Genomic DNA, 27,792 nt, shown 5'->3' with positions numbered 1-27,792 from the left:
AAAAGAAGCTGTAACGTGTAATTTTGTTTACTAGAAGGGTTATACAATTAGAAGATGTTTTCTCACTATTTGGTACGTATATTAGACAAAAAGGTAGGTATGCTATTTTTAACTGGTTGAGAAACAAACAAAAAAAATAGAGCACTAAAAGGGCTTCAACTCTTAACTGTTTTGTTAGGATAGAGGATCATCTATATGTTTCCCTGAAATGAAAGTCAGAGAATGTACACAAGCAAAAATTTGGTGATCTTGCCTTTAATTTTGCTGTCATTATGTCATTATGCTGTCAATAGTGTGGGTTGGGGTTTTTTTTGTTTTCTTTCTTTTTTTAACAAGGTCAGCATACAAAAATTAGCCTGATACGTGGTAGTCTAGAACATGAGCCTGAGATGAATATCAAGAAAACACATAAAAACCCACTGACTAAAACACCTTCATGCAGTTAATCTTTAGATACCTGAATGAGTCTAAAAAATCTGTCTTGGATTTTTATCATTGCATTCTTTGTTTAATTTAAATTTTGTGGAATAGTTACAGATCCTGTAGTTTCTAAGTGGCTTATTTAATTGTCATCCCTCCAGTTCTAGTAGCAAACATATGCACAGGTACAGATTAATGCCAAAACAGTTTCTTGCATTAAATCAGATCTAACAGCAGACTGTAAAACTAGTTATTAGTCTCAGCCACAACTACCATGATTTTTGGGAGAAAACTCAAAAATGCCCATGAAGTGTTTCAGCATACTGTAGCTCCTTGTATGGCGGTTGTATTATCTTGTCGTATGAATCCTTCAGAAGATCACATTAAATGTGTTCCCTCAGCTATCCACCCCCTACTTTTTCTGTATAAATATCCTAATACAAAGGTGTGTTCGCTCAATTGTTTTGAGTTGGATCCTTCTGTATGATTTGCAGTTCCTAATTACTGATAATCCCATACTTTTCATATTTCCTGCATATTTTATCTAATTATATGTGACAGTAAGTACTAAAACTTTCTTTAAAGTAAAAGCCAAACAGCTCTTTGCACTGATTTATACCTACTATATGTTTTCCCATAGTTTATCAGGGCTTTTTTTTTTTCCTTTTGAAGTAATGTGTGTCCAGACAATTGCTAGTTTGCCTGTTTGAGGAGGATAAATGGATTACACAGGAGTATATTCTTAGTATAATTTTTTGTAGGAAAGTAAGGTTGTATGAGACCATAGGGACCTTCAGGTCTTGTCCCCAGCAGTCTTAGGTCACAAGAAGAGGGGCTTTCTGGAAGAGATAACAAGGGAGGTAGGCTGGGTTTTGCATCTGTCTCTGGGCAGAGTCCTGTGATGGCACACCGCAGAGCTAAATCTTGATTGAGCTTCTGGATTGAGTTTAATTGCAATTGGAAGAAGTGGAGAGAAGGGAATAGGCAACAAGGTCTCCTCAGCTGACCATCGAGCATGAAGGGTGGGAAATCCATGAAATAGGTTCTGAGATGGCTTCTGCTCCACTGATGCCTCCTGTGTGATTTTTCTGTGGAAGAGAATCACTGGGCACCAGGCACAGCAACTGAAATTAAATTCAGGAGAGCCAGGATTGGCTTATTCTGGACAAGATGCAGGAGGAGAAGAGAATAGATGTTAGTAAGTAGTGGTGTGGGGGCTTTGTCCTCACATCCTATCTGTTAGTGGCCTGCTTGAATGAAACTTGAAAAACCTCTACTTTAGATGAATACGTGGAGGTCAATGCCTAAAATGTTGCGCTCTTAGTAAGGAACATAAGAGATGCAGGACATCAGCAATGCAATGGGTACTTGTGATGGCTGATCATCTACTGGATGAAGCTCCTAATTCATTCTGGGAAGCCTGCAACACCTATGCTACAAAGTGAAGCAGAAACTATTTGCTCACCCAACAAATAAATTGCTGTTCTAAATGGATGGAAAGTTAATTCCTGATTCCACACCTGGATGTTGGTATAATTCTGAAACCATAGCAGCTATGCATCTGAACAATTTTAATAACCATCACAATTCCAGTTTTTCCAGTTTTGACCACAACTAAAAACAAGGTGTGATACTCAGTGTTTCTGGGAGGAGTGGGGAAGGGGAGCAGTGGAATGCAGCTTGAATCTGACTGGAACATCAGATTGATCTTTTCTTCCCACCCCCCTCCCCCCCCCCCCCATTTTTTTCTTCTGCTGCCAGATATCCAACAAGATTTTATGTTAATCCTGAAAACATCTCAGCTACTTGGACAACTCCCTTCCCAAAATGACCAAACCTTCTATGCATCTTTGGTCTGGGAGAGACAGTATTTTTGCCTAATGAGCTGTGCGTTGTCAGGTTACGTAGCTGGGCAGGAGAGGAAAATGCTTGCCCAGGATTTTGAGACTGTATGAGAGCAGTTCTTACAGGTGGGCATATATGACATACCTTAAAGCGGACTGGGGGGTGCAAGGTTGCTCCTTGGAAACCTGACCTTAAAGGGCGGCTACGTCACTGTCAGGGACTTGCAGTACTCCCCTTGGTCTGGAGACTGTATTGTAAATGTGTGAGATGACAGTGTCTAGAGAGAGAAAGCGGTAACTGCAAGAAATGTTCTGCTGTCTTTGCAGTGTAGCACAGTGCAGAGATAACCAAGCTCTGAGCAACTGGTACACATGTGATCCAAAGCAGAGGCCCTACCTCAAGGCTCCACAGCAGTATGTTATGTTACCGGCGTGCCTGAATTGATAAGCTGTGTAACTTGGCATGGCTAACTAGCAGAGAAAAAGTTTGTACGGATGCATCTGTAGTCTGAGTTTCAGCTGGTGGACGCTGACCTATATTGTGCTCCATTTCAAATATAACAATGTCCTAATTGTAACCCCTCTGCTTATTGTTGCTGCTTTAGCAATGCCATCGACTACGTAGAACTTGACTTTCATTTAGCAGGATTAAGGCATCGTTATGTCTGGGGAGTATCAGATATCTTGCAGTTCTAGAATTACTGTGAGTCTCGGTGCAGTAAGATCAGTTAAATTTAATAATCGGGGTAGGAACCCTAGCAGAGTAGGTTCTTTCCTTTTGCGAGCATACAGGTAAAACTGCTTTAGCTCCCTGCAGGTAAAACTGCTTTGGCTCCTGCACATAAATTACTAGCTGGTAATTTGGCAGTAATGATTCTGACCAGGCATATATTTGTCACTTCATATGGAAAACTAATTTAGCCATTGGGAAATGTTTAACTTCAAAATTTTATACTCTCTATATTTTGTCAGAAGGAGCCTAAACTAAAAGTTAGTAAGTAATAAATATTTTCCCTAATCCTGTAAGTTAGGAGAAAGACTGACTTAAATTCATTTTACAGCTTCTCCATACTGTCAGTAAGCTATTGGGAAAACACAGCCTTGAAATGTCACTTGACCAGATTCACAACTTCCCAACAAGTTTGTTTTAATAAGCAGCTATGATCACTTGAATACTATTATTTAAGATAGCTTAAATTTAATGGAAAATATAGGGTTTGTGTATAAATCAACAAATGGAAATTGAGGTGCAGCGTGAAAGCTATCATATTCCAATACTGCAGGAATGATCTGGCTTGGACATCTGATCAAAATGCCATTCTGTATTTTAGTTTCTGTGAGAAGTTACAGCTTATTTATATAACTATAGGTACATTATGTCTAGATATATAGTTATCTATATAGATATATACTGTATAGATGTATTTAATTCCAGGTGAAATGGAAACCGGTTAAGTTCCTTCTACCCCCAAAGGAAGAAGTGTGAAACTAACACGAAGAGCTGTGTTCCCTGCTCAGCTGCAGGAACTGTGTGTATAAACTGAATGTCTGTACATGCACACAAATGAATGTCTGCATGGCTAAAGTGCAGATTTCTTTTTTCCAGGGTGAACGAATTCCAACATAATTGTTGGAATTGCATGTACATGGTGAAGTATAAAAATGCAGTGTTATCTTAAAATTTTGACTTTTAGATACCTAAATCTGTTACTCTTTTATATAGTGTATAAAAATGCTTAAAATCTCGGACTCGGCTCTAACCATTTAGCTGAATCATAGAATTGCCTAGGTTGGAAGGGACCTTTCAGATCATCGAGTCCAACCATCAGCCTAACACTGGCAAAACCCATCACTGAACCATATGGCTAAGCACTACGTCTGAGACATAGCCCCAGACACTGGTGAAGAGATCTTTTCAGGTCAGATTCAAGAAATGAGTTTCTGTTCCTCAAGTGGAGAAAAGAGACTGAGAAGTTCACATGCCCTAGTGCTAGAACTGAAGCATCCTTCCTATGCTGATAGACCTGGTCCAGGACTAAAGCTGTCAGTCAGTCATAAGTGGTGAGAGGATACCAGTGAAGCTGTCTTTAACAGAGTAGAATGACAACAGGAGGTGAAGTGCAGGACTGAGAGCTACTAGGTGTAGCTGGAGAAAACAAGGATCATGAAGGAAAGACAGAGACTGAGAACAGCAAGGGAGGAGTGAAAGTTGCTCGTGACAGTGCTCATGTGAGGAAGTTTCAGAACTGAGACTGGCTGGAAGAAGGTTGCAACCCACAATATGGTGGAACGATGTTCAGACTGGAACTATGAGATGACTGAAGCCAAGTCTTTGCAGAGCGACAGGTACCATTAGGGAGGACTCTGGTAGTGGCTTGAGCAAGAAAGTGGGGACTGAAGGATCAGACTAGATTTCAGAAGACTTAGACAAGAAGCAAGAGATGAAAGTTGGGGCTTGCACTGGATGAGGTTGCAGAGGATCATGCAGAAGATTGACATGTGTGTGCCATTTGGAATGGATTCTAATTTCAGTTCAATCTTGAAGTTTGAGCTTGACCATTGGGTCTAGTTAAATGCTACTCAGTTGTCTTTGCTGATTTTGGCCCATGTTGGCTTCCATCTCTATCTACCATTGTCCAGCAATTCTGGCCTCTTAACCTAGCCAATTCCGAACTAATGCTGTCCCATGAGCACAGATCTGCCTTCTTTTTAGCTCAAGTATCAGTTGTTCCAAGATTGCCTCATCTCACATCTACCCCAAAGCTTTGCTTGAGGGTTTTCAGCCTTAACCCTGTTGCCCCTGAGATTCTTCCCAGCATTTCCAAGAGCTGCCCTGTACTGCTGCTCCTCCATCCATGAAAAAAGAGACTGCTTTCAAGACCATGTGGACTAAGTTTAGCCTGAATCCCATAGCAACACTATTAATCCTCAAACAAATAACAAACAATTGTGTTTAGAGATGAAGGGTTGTTAATAAAGGTGATTTGGGAGTATTCCTACTGAATAAATGTGTTTTTCTTTTGTTGTGACTTCACCAATCTAGGTTTTCCTGGCAAGCTGCTTTTTGGGTAATAACTAAGGTATAAACTACTTCTATATGCTTTCATAGTTTTTTCGAAGGTTTTGTGCTTAAGGGTGGTGCTCTAATCTTACATATGGTGCCAGAGAGGGGTTCAGCACCTCTGTTGCTGCTCTTTATCTTCCCACTCAGGGGAGGTTGTAATTAACAAGGCTGAGTTCACCACATTATGCTCTGCAGTGAAGTCGATGGCATGAATCAAATCAGTTCTGTTCTGTTAAATAGGAGGAAATCCAGGTACACTGAAGAACGAACACATATAGATGTCAGTGGTCCGCTGAGATGGCTGATTACCCCACTAGAGAACTGAAATACAGGGAAAAAGTGCTGTCCCAGATGTAGCCTGGAGGAGAATTTTCTTCCGCAACAGAAACGAATTGAGAACTTTAAAATAAGTTCCAAAGGAGCGAGAATGTTTTGTGTTGCTTTGTTTGCAGACAATGAAGAATGAGAGGCTATTAATGGCTGGAACTCCAGCAATCATTCTTCTCTTTACTGAATGATTGGGAGATAGGATATATTTTGTTTCCTCTGTATATATTATACCAGGCAGGCTCAGGTCTCGCAAACATTTGTGTGTGTGTTTATCCTGGTTATCATACCTGCTGATCCTGGTCTTGGACACGCAGAAGAAGAAAGTAACTGGAGGTCCAGTGTAATTGTTCACCCTTCACAGGTTTACATTGAGTGATCAAGGCATGCTTTTTTCTAACATTTAGAAAGTTCAAACAGTAGGTATGGCATTTGCTTCTGAAAACTGTGTACATCTGTAAGGTTCTCAAATTGCTGCAATAAGAGGTACTTTTAAAGCAAACTTGGCTCAGTAATATACTTCCTGTATTGTTCATTGTACTACTGCCACTATTCACATCAGTGATCCACATCAACCAGCTTTCTTATTTTGAAGAAAAAGCTTTCTTTTTCTCTCTTTTTTTTTTTCTTTTTCCCCTTTTTTTCTTCTGTATTGTTAAAAGCAAGGAAATGCCTTGTCAGGGACTAGTGGGGTCCAAGGTAATTGCTTTCTGGGAATGAGCAGTGTTTTCACATATTAAATTGCTTCTGTGCAGAGATTATCATCTGATACTTCCAGTAGCTTTTCAGAAGCAGAGAGGAGCAGAATCCAAATGACCTTTAGCAGGAAAAGGTTGTTTTGGTTTTCTTTAGGTTTTTTTTTTCCCTACTGGATGAATATTGTATCATTCTTAGATTTTAGGGGAGGTTAATATCATAGCTGAAATAATTGATAATGGTTGTCTTGACCTTTTAACTCTTTACTTTAAAGGCCTGTTGGAAACCCAGTCTTTGCATGAAGCAGATGAAGATGTGGTCACTGATGTTGATTTCACCAACATGATTTCTGAAGAAGAAAAAGAAGAGTTAAAGATTGAACTAGCCAAGGTAATGAATTTGAATTTCTATGAGTGTTACTGTTTGTAATTCCTTAAACTGGAAGATACTAATTGCAGGATGAAGTACACATCATAAAGGTATGCCCTTCCTTTTTAGTAAAATTAGTCTAGGTTACAATAAGGTGAAGCAATTAATCTCCTTAGATATTTTTTGAAAATTAAGTATCTTCTACTCGATGATTGTAGAGAGAAAGTTAAATGTACCTTACCATTTCAGTCAAGATGTGTCTTTATTTATAAACCTTCCTTTATAACAAATGAAAGGTGGTGCTCTTACCAGATCTATGGTATTGTTGTTACAGTGGTTGTGACACCTGATGGAAAAAGATTCTTTGTGTGGCATCAGGGGAAAAGTTGATGATAATGGTTCCAGAAGAGATTGATGATGATGAGCACAGTAATTTCACCACATTTTTGTTTCCTTTGGCACTGATGTACTTGGAGAGGGTTATATTTTTGGTTTGCATTTGTTGTTTGTTTAATTAAAGAGCTTCAGGAGATGTCATGACACCATGAAGAGGTTTAAAAATAACACTTAATAGCAAGGAGATTGGAGGAAAAAGGTGTGAACCATGTGGTCTTTTTATTACAAAGATTAAAGAGATTGTCTAGATTTGATCTACAGTGGGAGGGTGGATTCAGTTTTAATTACTGCTGATGAATAGTGCAGAAACAGAAGTGAAATTCCAAAATGGAAAATGAGAGAATGGGAAGAAGTGAGGGTTTACTTATTTTAAATATGAGACAAATAACAGAAATTACATCTGTATGATAGGGGGGAGTTGTTTTTGTCATAATTGAAATATGAATTTTTAAGACAGCATGTTTGAAACTTCACATAGCAAGAATAAAGTAACAACCATTTGAAGAGTAGGAAACTCGAAATTTGGGCTGTGAGCATATACCTTCAAAGTGTAAACTATCTAGGGAAAAAGTATTCCTTCATAATTCTTCCATAGTGCTCTGTGAAGCATTTGCTGCTATTACACACAGAATGGGCATATTCCGAGGACAATTCTTGTGCAGAGATTGATCCCTGTCTTTCATACAACAGAAATATTTAAATTAATATTAAGTTGTAATATTAAATACTTTAAGAAGTCACATTCTTAATGACTCTCGAGTCATTTACCTTCAGTGCTGATTTAGGATGTTCTAGTGAAACAGAACCCAAAAGATTGTTTTCTCTCTTTGTTTTATCAAGCCTTGTGTTTCCGAGTTGCTAGTTAATTTTTACTTCTTTGCTGATCCCGTCACTTCTGTAAATAATAAGGAGGAAACTGAAACTTTACATGTTCACTTTATCACATAGCAATGAGATAGAAGTTGGGATGTTCATTGTTGTCTTTTCATCAGGATCAGAGGCAATGGGCATACACTGAAATACAGGAAATTCCCTCTGAATATTAGGAAACATGTCTTTACTGTGAATGTGACTGAGCACTGGTGCAGGTTGCTCATAGAGGTTGTGGAGTCTCCATCCTTGAAGATATTCAAAAGCTGTCTGGGCACAGTCCTGGGCAACTGGCTCTACGTGGTCCTGCTTGGGCAGGGGATTGGACCAGATGACCTCCAGAGGTTCCTTCCAACCTCAGCCACTCTGTGATTCTCTCCTCCTTTCTGCTGAAAGGGACTCAAGAGGCAGATGGAAACAAGGAAGCAAAACCCCCATAACTTCCTGCAACCATCTGAGAATGATATGCTTCTCTCAAGAGAATTTATCTCAAGAGTTTCTGGACATCCTTCCTGCTTGCTGATTTCTGTGGGAGTAGGGAGTTCTCAGTGGCTTATGGTAGAAATGCTTTAATTCATGTACCAACACACAAGTGAGAGATTGCCTTTCAAATATTATGATCTTGGCCAACCTGGATATTATTTTCTGAATTGCTCGCAGCAGTTTACTGGCATACAGCTTATGCTTGAAAACAAAATAAAACTGCTAATTACGCTAAGAAAGGTTTGGAAAACTTGAATTTAGAGTGAACAAAATCTAAACTTAAATGAGGCTTACGATTCTCAGAAAAAAATAAAAAAACATGTAAGACCTTGACTCCAGAAAGAAACCTCTGTGGGAATTGGCTAATGTTTCCTTTTGAAAAGCTGCTAGTCTTTACTTTCAAGCCCCCTCTCTTCCACCAGTGGTACTTCTGTTTTCTTCCATGTCCTTAATGTGTTAGGTAATGCCTGTTTGAGCCTGTAGGAACAAGCACCTGTCATCTTATTGTTTTGAAAGGTTCAAATCTTCCTTAATGCTGCAACCACTTAATAGTTGATATAATGGGGAGCTGTTGTGAGCACCTGTTGTGCATGTATTTAAACAGAAAAAATGTGTTCCATCTCTGTGTTGTGTATCTGCTGTATATATATTCTGTCTTCTTCCTCTTCCTCCATCCTTCCCTGATATTAGGAGGGGAACTAGCAGTACTGTTTTTCTGACAGGTTTGTTGTATACTCTTTTCCTATTCCCCTGCTAGTGGTCTCTTTGTACTGGAAGCTTTTCAGAGCGTGGACTAATTCTATTCTTGTATTTATAGTCTGGCTAACACATCAGGGCTCTGACTCTAATCAAGCTTTGAAATTTCTACAATGCGAGTGAAATGTGTAACTCTTACAGGAACTTCTAATGTTCATTTGCATTAACAGAGGTCAGTCTGATGCTTCAGAATAATAGCAGAAAATTGTAGCCTGAAAACTTTACATAAGGCCAGAAGCTTATTAGCAGAACAGATTTCCCACTCCTCTCCCCCCCCTTTCCTTTCTCGGTGTGAGGAGCATGGTACAAGGACTCCTGAGTCATGATGGGGGCTGAGGTTTTGAGCTATCTTGCTCACTGCTGTCAGTTGTCCTTCCATTACGCTCATCAAAGTAGTCATTTACTCCTTGCTGTCTTCCCCCTCCCATACCTTCACAAAAGCAGCTATCTGGTTTGATCTACAAGCTTTCTAGCTGATGCACAGGTTCTAAGTTCAGCTATGTGTGTTACTGCATGTTTATTCCCAGTTTGAGGAAAGATGTTAGTACCTTTTTCTGCAAACTTATCGCTAATTTTATTTATGTGTGTACCTGGGGTCTCTGGGTGCCCTTCACCCCAGGAATAACTTAAAAGTCAACAGGTACTCAGCCTGGAGGTGTGAAATTTGAGCTATATGATTTGGTGCAGCGGTGAAGGGCCTTGTTATTTTTTTTTTTTTGTGCTATGTTACTCTGTTCACAGTTAGAACTGCTTGCTTTAAAAGGCTACAATAGTAAGGTCCTCCCATTTCCTTACAAATATTTTATGCATTTTAGTATACATGTGCATTTAGTTACAATACTCAGCAATTTTGAAAAGGGGTAACAATGCAATGACAATCACTAGTTTACTAAACACAATAGCTAATCAAAATTTAAGGGTCCCGTGGATTGGCTTCATTGGGAGGCCGTTTTTATGTATGTTTGCTGTGACTTTCTTTGTGTCTTCTGAGACAAAAAGGATTATGTGAAAGAATGGTATAGAGAAGATGCAGTCTTGTGACTTTTTTTGTTTTGTTTGAACGCCAATGAAATGAAGAAAAAGATTATTTGCTTCCTCACAAAGTGTACCTCTTTCTGTTATCAAGTGCCCCCTCATAGTTGCTGCTCTTACCAGAGATATAGCTGGTCCTTCCTTATTACATTTTTTTTTGTCTGTTACATGTTTTCCAGCTTTTCTTACAGAATATAGCTATGCAGAGAGTTGATGTTCAGCTCTAGCACAGGTGGGCAGATGCATGCTGCAGCCTGGCTGCCACGGTGGTACCTGTGGTGGTGAAGTGCGTTAGCCTTCCCTGAGGATCCAGGGTATTTTCAAGCCATGGTTCCATGATGTGAGAGGTTTTGTGGCACTGCCCTTTCAAACTTTCTACCCCTGCTATTTTCAGCTGTGTGCCTCCTGGCTGCTTTTGGTGGTATGACTGGGCGGTGCTGTGCTGTGACATAGTGAAATGCCGCTGTGCAGGGGTGAATCATGGTGGTGCAACTGAAGATGGGTGTACCAGCTCACAGGGGCCAGTGGGAGTTCTTTGGGACAGCACTGGCTCCAAGGCCTCCCTGGCAGGGGATCGCGGCCTTGGCTTCTTTGCTGGCTTTGCTGTAGTTGCCTGCTTCTTCTAGAGTTTTTGTCAGCATATTATCACACTGCTCGTGTTGGTTGCATAACTCACTTTTATTTCTTTAAACAATACCTGACAAAGCCTCGTGCAATTTCCCCTGGTGAGGAGGGCTGTGCAAACAGCCGGGCCAGGGCACTACACTTAGTCTAACTTAAAAGTACATGTTTAACTATGCTGGCTTCTGTTTTCTGTTGGGGTTCCTTAGTATTTTAATCACTTACTGCCTTGATCCTTAAAAAAGTAATAAATACTCAATTTACTATTCACCTTACCATTCAACCCATTCATCACTATTATTCCAACCAATAGCTCAATCTTTCCACCTCCACATTTTACATAGCATTATGTATATCTCTGAATATAGATAATACCAACTGACACTTTTTTATTTATAGTAGTTTATCCAGAATGCTCCGTTTTACTGAATAAGTACTTTCTGGCTTGTATTTTATGAGCTGTTTTGTGAGTGTCTACTGGCAAAAATGGAAAAGGTTATATGTTGGAGAATTACTGGGGTGTTTCTTTTCAGGCATGCCACCACCTTAAAATAATGTTCAACCTCCTAAAACATACAGTTTGCCCTAAAATAATCAAAAAAAGCAAAACAAGGGAAAATACTTTTTTGTGTGTGTTTGTGTGCTGGACTTCACTGTCCTTCTTCCATATTATTAGTCAGTCCCAGATTTCAGAGAGATCTATCTGTAATTGTGGATTTTTTTCCTGGGGTCTCACCTTTGTGTGATTTACATGTTACTCGGGTCAGCTAATCATGGGAATTGTAGTGTCTTAGGTGGTCAGCTCTTCTTCTTGCTTTTACACGTGTCCCACGCAGTAATAGAGGAAAGAAAAAACAGCTATTAACCCTGTTTCCTAAGCCCACAAAAAGGGAGAAGGGAACTTTGTCCCTATATGATGTATCTGTATTTTCCTGACTCTGTTTCACTTAGAATGGAAACGTGAAGACTGGAAGCTTGTATTTCTGTTGACTTAAGCCCTAGTTTCATAATGGAGTCTGCATGTATAATAGTTATAATAGTGGACTTTTCAAAAATGCCTAAGCAGGTGATGCCTGACTTCCATGGGAGTTAGGTATGTAACCTACTTAAATGCTTTTCAGGATCCAACTCTAAGTCCCTAATCTTTTCTGTCTAATTCACAGTCTTCAATCACTGGTATCTGAACACTTCAGGGTGGCTTTGTATTTTCCATTGGTTTGAAATTATGGAACTTGAGGAGGATTTTCTGAAATCAGAACAGGACTCTGATGTCTAAAGAAAAATAATTTATTCTTTTTAATACAGACAAAAATGTTGTTCATACTTATGCCATTGAGCACGTGGTTAATGCTTGCTTAGGGCTTTACAGCTTTAGGTGTCTATTCAATGGAACAGATGGAAAGTAATTTTAATAGAAGCCCTCAAATGTTTACATATACAGGTACCTAATGATCAGCCTAGTGCTAGTCCATATGGAAAGCATTAATGTTTAAGTACATGTAAGCATACTGGTATTGGTTTAAGTCAAGTTCTTTAGCAGTGTTACTCAGGCAGACTTGTGTTTGCTGTGGGTGAGAAACAACTAAAGGGATCTCTGAACTGCTGCCTGAGGAATGCTGACACTTGTGATTTCTTCTTGCTGTAAGCATTTAACCAGTTATCCTCTCAGAAGAGAAATCATGTTGCCTCTTGACAGCGTTTCATTTGCAGGTTAGGAATATAATGGAGCATAAAAGATATGGGAAGGAAGAAAGCAATTTTGGATTGTTATGTATTCTACCGGTGAAGTGTTGATATCACAGGCATCGGTGAATACTGGTATCTGCTTTACTGAGGTCATGATTTTGCCTTGTGTTCATAGTCTTGCTGCTTAATTCCTGAGCTGCTTGAATAATTTAGATAGCAGGTAATGACAAAAGAGAAACTGGTAGCTGTGGTATTTGAGGGTGAGACTTTTCCAAGAACAAAGAGCTTGCAGCCAGTTTTACAAGGAAGTAGAATGCGTGAGTGTGTAAAATAAAAATAATGCTGGTATTTACATCTTAAATATAGTCCAGGAGGTCAGCAACTGATGCAGCTTGTGCTTGCCTTACTCCCTGCAGCCTATGGAGTTAAATCACAGGGAGACTGTGGTTCCAGGGAACTTAACATATGGTAATCAGATACATTACCATATGTCATCCTATTAACATATGGAGGAAGGAACACAGTTGGTAAGGGAACTTCTAAACCTGAAGTGAAAGGCAGCTGCTCTGGTGTCACTTGCCCTTGTTAGCTTCAGTACCTCTGCGTGCTGATTGGATCGATGGGCCAATGCTAATGGTATGAGCTTCTACAAGGCCAAGTGCTGGGTCCTGCACTTGGGCCACAACAACCCCATGCATCACTACAGGCTTGGGGAAGTGTGGCTGGAGAGCTGCCTGGCAGAAAGGGACCTGGGGGTTCTAACTGACAAGTGGCTGAACATGAGCCAGCAGTGTGCCCAGGTGGCCAAGAAAGCCAATGGTATCCTGGCTTGTATTAGAAATAGTGTGACCTGCAGAAGTAGGGAGGTGATTGTCCCCCTGTACTCAGCACTGGTGAGGCCACACCTTGAGTATTGTGTCCAGTTTTGGGCACCTCAATACAAGAGAGATATCGAGGTGCTGGAGCAAGTGCAGAGGAGGGCAACGAAGCTGTTGAAGGGCCTGGAGAATAAATCTTATGAGGAGCGATTGAAGGAGCTGGGACTGTTTAGTTTGAGGAAGAGGAGGCTGAGGGGAGACCTCATCGCTCTCTACAACTACTTGAAAGGCCATTATAGAGAGGTTGGTGCTGGTCTCTTCTCACAGGTAATTAGCGATAGAACAAGAGGGAATGGGTTCAAGCTGCAACAGGGTAGGTTTAGGCTGGACATTAGGAAAAAAATTCTTCACAGAAAGAGTGGTCAGACACTGGAATAGGCTGCCCAGGGAGGTGGTGGAGTCACCATCCCTGAATGTGTTTAAGACTCGTTTAGATGTGGTGTTGGGGGATATGGTGTATGGGAGGTCTCTGTAGAGTGGGGTTGATGGTTGGACTCAATGATCCTAAGAGTCTTTTCCAACCTAAATGATTCTATGATTCTATAATTGGCTTGGGAGGCTCCTGGATGAAGAATGCAAACCCTGCTTACAGGACTGTTGCCCCAAGGGGACAATCCTGAGATGGTGGCAGGCTGATGCAGTGGTCCCTCCTCTCAGTCAAGTGTTCTGGTCCTTGCCTTGCTAAAACACTGGCTTGGTTTAAATTTTTCAAATAATGTCCACTGCCAGGAGAATTATATGCCTCTGTTTGGGCAGAATGGCATCTTCACAACTTGAATTCGCACAGTTGGGTTAATAACTAGGAGCTTTGAAAAGGCTAATCTGCTGTGTCTTCTGAATGCTTTTATGCTTTGGGTAGGACCTGTTCACTCATGTTAATGGTCCATCTGCCATATATTTTTATGTTACTATTTTGAAATATGTAGGGCCTAAAAATATAGATAAGACTCATGTGACAAGGATGTAACTTTTTATGATACTCTTGTCATATGGTATCCTGCAGGTTTTTTTTTTTTTAACCTGCTCCTAAGAATTTGCATCTATTTTTTTCATGAGTGGAAGACTAAAAAGCTGCAAATATGAAGTTAAAACCCTATGCATTCAAAGAGAGCTATCTGCCTGCATTATCCAGTCTTCCTTGTTCTGCCCATTGCCATTTTACGAGTGAATGGAAAGCTGATGTTTGAGACTCCTAATGCCCCAAGGCAGATCTTGGTTCAAGTTGCTAAATAGTCACTTTCTTACTGGAGAAATATCTCTCTTATCAGATGCATGTGTATGATGGTGCACATAGGTGACACGGTTTGAGATATTAATTTAATGTTGCGTCAGCTCTGTTCTGGACATGTCTTTGTGATTTCCATAAGCACTTGAATCTCTCAGTCTCTAGTCACCTACAAAAAATGCAAGTTTATGTGAGAGTCATTTAATCTCTTGACATAGTGTGTGTTTATCGTTCTGTAGGAACAGACTAACACCTTTCTCCTCCTTCTTTGTGTCTCTCAGCTAGAGGATGAAATTTCAACTTTGCGGCAAGTGCTATCAGCCAAAGAAAAGCACCTGGTTGAAATTAAACAAAAGCTTGGCATAAGTCTGATGAATGAACTGAAGCAGAACTTTAGCAAAAGCTGGCATGATATGCAAACAACTTCTGCGTGAGTACAGACCTGGCATAAATTCATTCTTATATGTTATGTAGCATGTTGTAGGTATTGTCTTGATGAGCCCTGGTATGAAATTTAGCAATTGAAATACCTGCCAAGTGGAGTAAATGGCAGGGACAAACATAGCAAGCTCCTTGGAGCGAGGAGATCTGAAAAAAAACCCTTCCACAGCAGCAACATGCTTTGGTACTGTGCCGCACCTCACTGTTGCAAAATCACAGCAACTAGAAGTGTTGTGGCACTGAGGTGGTTATCTTCTTGTCCCATAATACACTCCTACAGAGTCCTTACTGAGCAGAGAAAGGATGTTTTTAAATCTCAATGTATTATATTTTTCAACTTCCAAGAGAGACAATGTAGAAAAATAGTAATAATAAAACTTACAAAAACATTAGCAACTATTTAAAAAAAATGCTACTATCATCTGAATTATAAAGAATACTGTCAGGGTCAGTTGAAGAGTGACTCTGTTTAATTCCTGCTTTTGGTCATCTAAAAGAAACAAAAATTGTTGGAGTAACTTTACTGTCTTTGAGGTTATCATAAGTCCTACGTCTGTCGAGTTTTTTGCTATTTTCCAGCAGCGTATTCTTAGACAAGTACCTGGCACCTCTCACAGCCTTGGTTTACCACTGTGCAGGATAGATAACTAGTTCACAAGAGTTCAGTGAAACTCGCCTTGTGTAATGTGTAAGCAGCTTTGATTTCACAGAGTGAAAGGTAATGCATAGATGTGGAGAACTGTTGCTCTACTCTGCTGTTGTTGAAATGGTTTTAACTTGATTTTATTTATTTATTTATTTTATCCAGACCAATTATGCTGTGGAAGTCTGTAGTCTTAAGTCAGTTGCTGCCTTCCAGGAGGGTGCCTTTTAAAAATGCACCAGTTCTTGGATGAGGAGGCAGAGGAAGGAGGTTACTTGGGCTGCAGCTTGCTGCCAAGAGCTACTGGTACAAGCCTTTTGTCTTGCATAAGGAATGAGTTAAAATATACATATGGACATAGTGATAAGCCCTATCCTGAATCTGCCACAAAAAAATTTTCAAACCCAGGACAGGCAGTGTTACTTGTAAGCTTCAGACACTTTTTGCTCTGTATCTCTGATGGGGCATCACTGAGGGAAATGGTGAATTAAACTATGAATTCCAAAGCTCTAGGAAAGTCATAATTACTGTGGAGCTCGTCTCAGCTTCATACTGATCTTTATACTTACACAAATGAACATACTATATTCCTCTCAAACTTTTTGGGCTGAATTAATAGCAACATTGGTAGAAAGAACCACCCACCTTTCATCGAGTGCTGTCTGAAAAGTTATTTGATTTTTTTATTTTTTTTTTACCAACTGACAGCTGAATTTGACACTTTTAGGGAGAAGCAAGAGTGAGCTGTTCCACAACAGAGCTGAGCCTGGGAGTCGACAGCAAGGCAGGCAGGGCAGTGGTATCACCCATGAAGGAGCAGTCCCACAGTACCTGAACAAAGAGAGCAGAACAGGTCCAATGACAGTAAACAGGGTCAAGCCAAGAGTTCAGATCTCCAGGTGAGTCTGTAGTGATGAGCCAGGTCCAAGGTCAAGCCAGGAAGTAAAATCTGTGGGTCAAGATCAGTGAAGTACCTGGCCAGATGCAGGTATGCCAATAAGGTAACTCAGGCAAAGGACCAAGGGCTTAAACATAGTCTAAGCTTTAGTGTAGCTCCCAAGCAAAGAGGGGAGAAGCTTAACAAGGCTTCTCCCAACTCTTCCTCACACAGCACTTTCACCACAGTCTTGCCCAAGGTTACGCAGTTGTGCAGTGTTAGAGTTGGCCTTCCATAGGGTTGTCCCAGGCAGCCAAACCCATGGAAATGGGGGGAGAAGGGTTTGCAGTGCCTCTTGGTGCACTCAAGGCCTTGATAGAGACTTGGAAAAAATATAATTCTTTCTGCTTTAATGAGAAGTTAAGTAAGGTATAAACGCCTTAAATGGAAATATTCTTTGTAAATCTCCTATTTCTAATTTACAGACAGTTTCTCCGCTACGTCCTATTTCTCATGACACGTTATTAACAGGGGCAGCCCTGCTGGCTCAGTGAGGATGCCTGGCATGTGCTAGGAAAGGATAGTCTAGACACACTGTAGAAGTTTTAGAAGAGAGGAGGGGCACAATACACCTGAAGCAAAATTACTGGGAGGCATGAGCAGAATTTTGAAACAAACTTTTGTTTGTACTTGAAACTTGGTAGCAAATTCCAAGACAGCTTCTCATTTTCCCTTCACAATGTTGACATTTTCCATAAGGATAGAGAAACTTAGGAGACTTTATCAGTATGGAGGCTGCTACTTTTATTTAAGATGCATTTCAAAAACAACAAGCCATTAAGCGATGAGCATCCACAAGTAGTTATGTGGAGCTGAGAAGCAGGAGTCCATTTGTGCCCTTGAAAATCTTGATGTCCATGGTCCAACTGCTTTATAATTCTGTCTGACACTCATTCCAGTACACTGATGCTGGTACAAATCATGGTAATCCGGCATTCTTCAGAATGGATGTGTTAAATAATAGAGGTGATTCATTGTTGCTGCACCAAAATAGCAATGGCATAGCATTAATCACCAAGATTCTCTGATTTAGTAAGGATGAAAAGCCTGTTTTAAAGAAGAAAAGTTCAAAATATTTACATCCTTGTTCTTTAGACTTCTAAATCCACAATTAGTAATTTTAAATTTTAAAAAGACATGTTTTTAAGTAGACAAATTTTGCTTTAACTCAGTCTTACTGGGTTTTGTAGCTTCTGTGCTTTTCTGGAAGTTAAAAACACTTTTCTTTAATGAGGAACTTTTAAAGCCACAGAGAACAATTAAGCACTAAATTCTTGTCCTCTTTTTGTTAATAATCTTAAACTCTCCATTTAGGGATGTATTTGTAGGGTTAAAGTGGACTTAGAGGCAGAAGGATGAACTTCGCTCAGAAACAGTTCTGTAAAGTGTCTGAACAACTAGTTAAGACTCATGACCTGACTCACAGGATGGATGCCACCTGGAATGACTAAATTTAAACTTGAGGTTCTATTTTTAAGCATTCACATTTTAAATGGTTGGCTATGGGTAGCTTAAGAGTTAGCCTGAGCATGCTTGACATGCACATGTCAGAAATTGTCATTAAAGGATTGCTATGCTTAAAAAAAAAAAAGTCATTGTTTTCATACAGAGGAAAGCTAGAGCTAGAGGTCAAAGCGCTGATGTCCTCCATAGATTGAAGATTATTTCAGGCTCAAAATACAGTTCTGTACAATCTGTTTCCTTGTCACTAATTCATGTTTTAAGGTATGCAAAAGCAATTCTAACTATCTCTAGTAAGACATAGAACAACAACAACAGAAATGTGCAGCCTTTTTTTGTATCAAATCAAGGTTTTTTTAAAATCAGCTTTGTTTTTCTCTTAACAAAACCTGTAATGTTGTTTGCATTTTTCAGCCTTGTACGGAATACACCTGAAAGTCATTGACTTATTATGATGACCAGAGTCATAGTGCATTTTCCAAGTGCCTTGTTCATTTTGTCTGCTATTTTCTGTGCACTGATTTTTAGTATAATCTCTTAAAGAAGGCAGGGGTTTCTACTATAGAGGATATTGGTAACTAGAGGGCAAATGATTGCCTCAAGTTTAGTTTGCTTTCATGGTGGTAAGGCATTCAACTGGAATGACTTCCCACACACACCTTTTTAAAGATCAGGTTTCCAGTGAATAGAGGTGGGTGGATAGGCAGTTAGCTTCTAGCAATGCAGGGTTTTTTAATTTATATTTTAAACATAGATAATTCATTCTTATTTAGATGCTAGAAGCAGGGTAATGTTGTCATATTTTGAGGTTATTTATTTTAGCTTTAGGAATCATTAAAAATATCTTTACAGGGATATTTACAAAGACCATAATTGAGCTTTTCTAATTAACTTTTTGCTACAAAGGAAATGTTTTATGTAACCTGAATGCAATATGTTTGCTTAGTTAAAGGTGTTTGATTGTTATTGCTTCAATAAAGTTTACACAGCTCTCTCTAGCCTTCCATACTTCAGATTTTCACTGCATAGTGCGTTAAGGTAAGAAGATAGCTTCCATAATGATTGACCTAGTTTTATACAGAATCACAGAACAGTTGAGGCTGGCAGCGATGTCAGGAGACTGCCTGGTCCAACTTTCCCCCTCAGAGCAGGGTCAGCTAGAGCAGGGTGCTCAGGACTATGTCCAGTCAGGTTTTGAATATGTCCAAGGATGGAGACGCTACAGACTCTTTGGGCAACCTCTTCCAATGTTCAATTACCCTTACTTTGAAAAACCTTTTTCTTTTGTTTAAGTATTTCTTGCATTCAGTTTGTGCTTGTTGTCTCTTGTGCTTTCACTAGATACCACTGAGAAGAGTCTGCCTCTATCTTCTGCACTCCCATCAGGTTATCTATAGATTGATGAATTCCCCCCCATGAGCCTCCTCTTCTTCAGGCTGACCAGTACCAGCCTTTCCTCATATGAGAGATGCTCCAGTCCCTTAGACACCTTTATGGCCCTTTGCTGGGTGTGCTTCTGTATGTCCATGTCTGCCTTGTACTGGGGAGTGCAGAACAGGACCCAGCACTCCAGGTGTGGCCTTAACCAGGGCTGAGTGAGAGGGGAAGGGTCACCTCCCTCAACCTCTAATCACTCTTCCTAATGCAGCCCAGGATACTGTTAACCACCTTTGCTGTGAGGGCACATTACTGACTCATGTTCAACTGGTGGTGTATCAGGACTCCCGGTCTTTTTCTGTGAGGCTGCTTTCCAGCCGGTTGGTCCCCAGCCTCTACTGGTGCATGGGGTTATTAATCCCAAGCTGCTGGACTCTGCATTTCGCTTTCAACTTCATGAGACTCCTGTTGCCCCACTTTTTTCAGACAGTCAAGGTCCCAAGTAATAGTATTCTTCAATGCAGTTACAGAATTGCATTGTGTTATATATTCAGGAGGTTTCATGGGTTCATTTATCCTCCTTACCAATCCCTCACACGTATCACTAAGAACATAGATCCACAAGATACCTTGACCTTTGCTAAGCATATATATTGTAACCGTGCTCAGCTTTGTCTGTCTCTCAGCTTTCAAGTTGGTGCTCTTTTGTACATCCCTGGGGAAAAAACAGTAGGACATTATAGTGTTGTCCTCTCGGGAGATATTTTGGTACTACTGAGTTTCTAAGGAGCTGTACCTGTAAAATTGTCCACCAATAACCTTACTCCAGCCTAATAGTTCCCAGAAGCTCCTTTGTCATTCTTTCTTGAAATGTTAGCAACTGTGAGAAGGTGTAAGCCTCCTCTGTTTTAAATGGATAACCTTTCAGCCTATGGATGTAATAGTAATATAATTACAGAGATAGCTTCCAGGGAGATGAAAATGGTTGGGTTTTGCTACTAACCCCCCAAAAAAAACCCAATACTCCAGACACTCAGACCTCTGTAAGCAGCAGTTCTGCTATGGCTAATAAGTAAGTAGAATAGCTAAAAAATTAAAGAAAACACATTCTCCCCTTGAGGGGTGTAGTAGTGAAATGAAGTGAAATCTGTTGAAGCCCATATATGTACTGATTCCAACCAGGGCACTGGGAAGCTTTTGCTGTGGTGGAAAGCTGCCATTTAGGATAGGAGTCTCGCAAAGCTCTGTTTTCAAAATGACTGTTAATCTTTTGCCTTCATAGACAAAAATTGTCACGTGTTGTAGAAACAGAAAATCTCATGAATTAGTGGCCAGAATCAAGAGAGCCGTAAGTGCTAGCTCTGAACAGCATGTCTTCTAGACAGTGCCTGGGGCTTTCTCAGGTGGTGGCTGTCTTGTGAAGACTTTTTAGGAAGGTTTCAATATTGCCCTGCTCTTACATGCAATACTTAGAATCATAGAATCATTTAGGTTGGAAAAGACCCTTGGGATCATGGAGTCCAACATCAACTTCACTCTACAAAGTTCTCCCTTACGCCATATCCCCTAAAACTACATCTAAACGAGTCTTAAACACATTCAGGGATGGTGACTCCACCACCTCCCTGGGCAGCCTATTCCAGTGTCTAACCACTCTTTCTGTGAAGAATTTTTTCCTAATGTCCAGCCTAAACCTACCCTGCTGCAGCCTGCTGCAGCTTACCAGAGATTTGGGACAAGAGCATTCAAGGTGGAGCTGGCCTTTTCCTCCAGAGACAGAATGAAGATCTCCTCATTGACTAGTGGTTATAAACTATGTGAGCAAGCTTAGTTCTGCTGATAGAGGACAATTGTATGGGTTTCCACAAATAGTGGGAACTTAATGTTTTCTAATTCAAATTTCTGCCAGGTGATGAGAAAATAGAAAGTAATAGCTGTGCTGCATGTGTTTTAGAGTTACAATCTACTGTATCTGCAGTCTTCATTAGTATAACTCTAAATATATAGTAATGTGTTCCAGAAGTTCATAATTTTCTCAGGAAGTCAGATATAATTTGTGAACAACCACAGGCCTACTGTGACTTTCAGGAATTCAGTATACCGTGTTCCCCCACACATACTTGCTATGAGTGGTAGTAAAAGAAATGTGGGTGTTTCTGTTCATTGCAATGTGTAATCACCTTTTGACATGTTCTTCTGTAAATTTGCAAGTAAATGTAGCAGTTGTGTAAGTGAAGAGGTAGGCATGTTAGCTTTAGCAAGCATATTACCTGCATGTGAGCCTGTGCTATAGGAAAGTAAAGGGAGCCTCTCACTTCCACTGACTTTGTGTCCTTTGGGTCAGATCAGGCAGTATTCTTCTTCAAAGACAATTTTTTAGCCCCTTTTCCACATGTATCTCTGTCCTTGAACTTGGACGGATGGAGTAATGAAAAATAAGGTTGGAGAAAGGACTTGGAGGAGTTAACTTGGCCTGTTGTCATTTTCCCTTTTCTAAAAGATGTGTGTCCGCTTGTTTACACCAGAAGCTTCATCTAATGGAAATTCCCCAGCAATGTCAGGTGGTCTGTTCCAGATCAGTGAATATAGTATTAGTTTCTCTGGGAAAATTCCACTGTAGTTATGAATGTGCACCAGAACATACAGACACATATATTATAGATATCTTTATGTATCCCTATCTAACTGTAAGGAGCGTGGGGGAGACCTGAGTGTAAATTGGAATCTCTGAAATGATCAGAATTAAAAATATCCAGGAAGGGGTCAGTGGAAAGGGGATGGGGAAATAGAAGGAAAGGAAAGGGAGAAATGGAAGAAAAAGAAAGAACAGACAGGAAGCAAAGGGAAAGAGGATGAAGGAAAAGGAAAGGAAATGAAGGGAGGAAAGGAAAAGGAAGGGGAGGGAAAACAAAAGAAAGGGAGAGGAAGAAAGACGAAGGAAAGAGAGGAAGAGGAGAAAGGAAGGGGAAGAAAGGAGAGGATGGGAAAGGGAAGAAAGGAAAAGGGAGGCTGGGATATCTGTATAATTTTGTTGATCTAGTATACAGTACAGAGCCCACAGACAGTGTTATTGGCATAGTTTAAGGTGTGATGAACTGTGAAGTTTCAGCCTGGAATGTCTTAAGCTCATCTGTGTTTAAGCCAACATATTGTGGCTTTTCTACCTGGAGATCAACGGTACCACAACTGCTTGGTTTTCCCCTATTCTGTGCTGCATTGCACAAATAGTGCTTTTCACACAACTGTATCCCCAATTTTTCCGAAGGTTTTGAAGATTACAGTGCAGAACAGCACAGAATATTGTCACCTTTGTCTGGCACCTTTCCTGACCTGTGACACTCTCCAGCCTACTGAACAGTCATCTTCCATGTGCTATGCATGGATTTCTGGCTGCAGGCAGGTCCCCTGCGACCTGCAGAGGTTCGGTTCCTTCAGCTCTGCCCTTCCTCTCTCTGTGGGAGAGGAACTACCTGGGGCGTACTTCCTTTGACTGATTTAGGCATATGTACCCATCCAAGTGCCAGCACGGTTTCAATTAATTCTTAATATACCTGGCAAAGGGAAGAATGTCTAAAAAAAGTACATCTGTCGTCGTTTGTTTTTGAAGTTGGAATGAATTTCAGGTCAGCACTAAAAAAAACACAACTCCACAAAACCTTAAAGTTCACTTGTGAGCAAATGTTTTATGTACATGTTATCTGCCATTCATATATGCATCTATTTAATTTGAGCATGAGCATAATTTAGTTAATTCTGTGCCCTGTTTTTCACAGAAAACTGACAGAAAAATAGTTGACTAGCTCAGAATTTCTCAAGAGATCCAGATGCCTTACATGGAATCCAGAGACATCATTTTATGCTAACTAATGGTTTGAAAACTAAAAAGAAGGAAGCTCCATAGGGGATGGCTTATGCTACCAGGCTCTGCTCTACTGTATGGTTTTGTTGTTAATTGTTTGCATTTTGTTGTATCTTATGTAAGCTTTATCACAGAAGAGGGTTTCTCAAACGCATTAATTTTGCCAACAAGCATTGATGGAGAGGCACAATGCTGAATGAAGATGCACTAATTAACAGATGTACTAATTCTACAAAAGCTGAATTTAAATTCTTTATAATTTACTGTAGTAGGTCAAATGTGCAGCTTGCCATGCCAAATATGAATATTACGTTTTTTAGCTTACTTCTGTCAGCAGTCCATGTGCTGCACCTATGAAGGAAGGTTAGATTTAACTCCGCCATGTGAAGGCAATTCTGTACTGACTTGCGATCAAATAGCGTGCACTATGACTATCCTGTCTTATCCTGGAGATGATGCTGGTCATTTAAACATCTAGTTCTTTGGCCTCTCTGTGTGTCTGCTCTCTGGCTATACTCTATGTGAAGCACTATATCCTTCTCATGTTCTGTTTTACGAAACAGTATCTTCTTTCATTGGCTTTCACTGGCTGTAAAAATCAGCTAGTGGGACCTGGTTGTCATGTGATAGTACAACCTAAATGCAGTATATGAAACTGTCAAGTGAAAAAGCAGTCAAAATATGCTACAAATCTACTTTGCTTAATTCGTATGTGACAGTACTGGAGATGTGAGCTTCTTTTAAATGTGTTGGGCATATTATCAGAATATAACTACAATATTGGTATATTTTATACTAACTTCTAATAATCAGTTTTATAAGAATTGCTTTTGTTAAAGAAATACCCTATTTTAAAAAACAAATTATAATGAGAAGGTGATGGACGAAAGTCTTGGGTGAATGTCATATAAAAAGGTAATGTTCAAAATCACACAGGTGAGTTTTATTTAGAAGTTTACAATTGTGACAGCAATTCACATACCATGTTTGTTTAATCTTTCTTGCCTATAAAATACATTGCAAATATTTACTGTTAAGTGCTAAGTGAAAAGCATGGAATATGATCCTTGTTAGCCACTACCAGCAATTCTTCTGTGCCATGGAGTATGTTTAGATGCCACAAAAATAGAGAAGGCATTTCTACTCTAACTACATAAATCAAGTAGCCTGTTTCTGCTTTTACTACTGGGCATCTGGCATAATGCTGTTATACTCGGGGAGGTTATGGTGACTTTGTATGAGTGTAAGAAAGGCACAGAGCCTAATGATGGTTTTGTGTAAATATGAGTGAGCGCTGTGGGTTGGATGGAAAGTGATATTTCTTTAATCTCTGTGTTCTAAATTCTCTGAGTTAGTTTCTGCTGGAGCATTTCTGTCTGAAGGTTCAGGGTTACTGACCTTATTTCAGACGATGGCTTACTGTCCGTTGAGATGCTCTCACCTGTCCTGATGAGCTGGGTGGTCAGTACTTGCCCAACGATTGCCAGCAATGGCTGCTTGAAGGGTGAGGGTGTACGGGTATTGTAGATGACTTAGCATGTTGGAGCAGTTGATGGTGTTAGGAGGGCTTAAGCCATACGTATGGCACTTTTTCCAATGAATAAGTGTTAGTGCGTCTTACCTAGAATATTCAACTTTATTTCTGTTCTTAAAGGTTTCTGGAAATTATGTAGGTTGTTCAGTGCATTAAAACAAAACTGCAGACTGATGTGTGTTACATGAGGATATGAAAATTGCTGGCTTGGATTATTAATGCTACGTAAAACTGAGAAGATTCCCAGAAGTTAGAGAGAATATGTTGGAGATCATTGTTACCAGAGTGTTTGGCAAAGTATCAAATGAATGCTGTAAATATGACACAACTATGATGATAAAAATAACTGAGTGAAAATACTGTGCTGAATATCAATACAGAGCATAATCAATGTGAGGCAATGTGCTCTGTGGAAAGATAATTTATTTATGAAGAAGGCATAGTGATATGCGTAATGCTGGAGAGACAGGGATGGGGGGGGCTTGATTTTTAAGCTAACTACTAGTGAGCCCTGCTGAGATGCAAACTACCATTTCTTGTCTCTGCTGACAGGTATTGCACGTTCCACTGCATTTTTACCTTTGGGGTTTTTTTTTGTTGTTGTTCCTTAAAGCTCCTCCTCAGCATTGTGGGGGCAGGAGGGAGGTTGATGTCAAAGGGCATTTTTGCCAAAGTTGGTGCTGAAAAAAGACCAGTTGTGTAAGAGTCTTAGCTGGATTTGCACTGTTATGTAACGTCCAAAGCATTAGGAACATAAATGCAGTCTCCATGTCTTCCTTGCTAGTGGAAATACTGGGGAGGATGATGTGTTTATGGGATTTACAGGGAAAACACAATATTAGTTGGAATGTCAAAATTGGTGTCGTTTCAGCCAGTTCTCTGAAAGTGTGTTCTGGCCAATGTAGTGTTCAGAAATATGTAGGGGACTCTAATATTTCTCAATTAAAGTTGAGTCTGTCTGCTGTATGGGGCATTTGGGACTGTTCTGTTAACAGTTTTACACAGTGCGAAGAACCTGCAGCAGAAAGGTAAAACATGAAGATGTGGTTTTTTCCATAAAGCTAAATAGGCCTGTGAATAAAATGAACTCCAAAGTGTCTTTTTCAAAAAATTAGTTCAGAAGGATATCTGCAAAGTATTTTATTAGGTACGATCAACCTGTACATAAATAGGTTCTGCTGCCAAGCACCTTTTAGACCTGGAAGTCAAGTCTTTAGACTTCATTTTGTCATTAGCAAAATTCCATTTTTTTAAAATAGTTTAGGAAACTTCTCTGTTAGGAAAATGCCTAAAGACTTGTTTGCAATAACGTAAGCATTTTAAGAAATGACCATATATGTATATATTAGCCCACAGACATTAGAATATTTGATATTTTTTTTTATAGGCAACACTGATCAAAAAGCTACATGCTCATAGTTTGGCTGAAGCATCATTAATATGAATTTTAGGGTCTCATCCCACTCTAGTTTATACAAGAGTATATCCACTGACAGACAGCAAGAGTAAGACATAGCTATTAAACTAGTTAAGCTTGAGAATGAGGCCTCAGTGAAATAAGATCATTGCAATCTTGCTGTGTCCCGGGGCAGACAGCAGAGCTGAGGAAAAAGTAGACCCAGCGAAAATAATATTTTCGGTGGTCTTTGTATTCTGGCAGAAGAAATAAAACAGGTATAACCAGTGCTCCTACCTTTGTAATTGTAATTTGTGCTACTTTGGTCACTGTTACAATGTCTTAGCTCTTGTTGTCCTTCAACATTGTGCGTGTGATTGATTCAGTTTCTCTAACTCCAGGTTGCTAGAGGTTTGGTATCCTGGTTGCTTCCTGGACTGCCTTTCTAAGTCAGTGAAAACAGGCACGAGCACCTTCATAGAACGAGCCATTTCACGTGGCAGTTTTAGAACTTTTTAGGTCAGTAGTTCGAAAGATATTTTGTGGCTTAGGCATGTAAAATCAAAAGTGTTTGTGTTGGGGAAAAAAATAATTGTTGATAGACTCTGAAAGAATAGAACATTACTTGGCATTTGCCTTCTAACCTGTAGTTTGTAAAACACAGTCCTTAACAGGGGACTTTCAGCCACAGGTGCTGCTAGGTCTAAAATGACCCAAGATAAAATGCGGTGTGCTGTATTGCAAATGTTAATCTTCTCTTAACTTCCCCTCCTGCATCCACAAGGTTATATTGCTTTCATATAACTTTCAGAAGAAAATACTCTGCTTCAGGAATTAGGCAGTGGGATTTTTTTATTAATCTCCAAGTGTATTTTGGTACACATTTGCAATCTTACAGATTTTGTTCAAAGGAGAAGTAGAACCAGTGGAATTGCATTTCTGAATTTTTCATGATCGTTTCTTCAGTTCTTGTCTGCCAATGCACACCGCAGGATACAAGACTGATTATAATGTGCTCTCTTTTTGTTACTAGGTCAGTACTTCTAATTCTGAGCTTGTCTGCGTCACTGGGAGTATCAGATAATTTACTCGGAAGGAAGCCTCTGACATGCTCGGAGTTAGTTTACTCAGCAAAAAGGCATCTGTGCAGAAAAGCTTATTGATTGCTCTGAGAATGCAACTTGACTGTACTGAAGGGTCTATGTGGGTCAGAGCATATATTCCCGATCAGTAAATTAAGATGTTTCTGTGTTTGAATGTGTATACTATATGTGAAATAAGTTACTTCTAAAAAGAGTCAGCGCTATTGAAAATATGCATTCACTGTCTAGATTTTTTTCATCTTTCTTTCTCTGTCTCTCCCAAAACACTCTTCCTTTAAAGAAATTCTTAAAAAGTAAAATCGTAGCATATGGAAACAAATTTGATTTATTTTGTCTAATACAAAATATCAATAAGTGATTTTGAAGTGCATCTT

The 27,792-nt window shown here is 39.8% G+C and overlaps 1 protein-coding gene across 2 annotated transcripts in view; it reads left to right on the top strand.

The window, feature by feature from the left end:
• The window catches only part of TPD52L1 (TPD52 like 1), a 59,156-nt gene that overhangs the window by 13,904 nt on the left and 17,460 nt on the right, over positions 1 to 27,792 (top strand). For both annotated transcript variants that reach the window (XM_054196809.1, XM_054196810.1), the window contains exons 2-3: positions 6,626 to 6,741; positions 14,949 to 15,097. In XM_054196809.1, coding sequence (XP_054052784.1) covers positions 6,626 to 6,741; positions 14,949 to 15,097 — 265 coding nt within the window. The remainder of the gene's footprint in view (positions 1 to 6,625; positions 6,742 to 14,948; positions 15,098 to 27,792) is intronic.

The sequence above is a fragment of the Rissa tridactyla genome, chromosome 3, assembly GCF_028500815.1.
Source record: "Rissa tridactyla isolate bRisTri1 chromosome 3, bRisTri1.patW.cur.20221130, whole genome shotgun sequence".
Lineage (NCBI taxonomy): Eukaryota > Metazoa > Chordata > Aves > Charadriiformes > Laridae > Rissa > Rissa tridactyla.
Note: the sequence above shows the minus strand (reverse complement) of the source record. Positions and strands in the feature narration are given on the sequence as shown.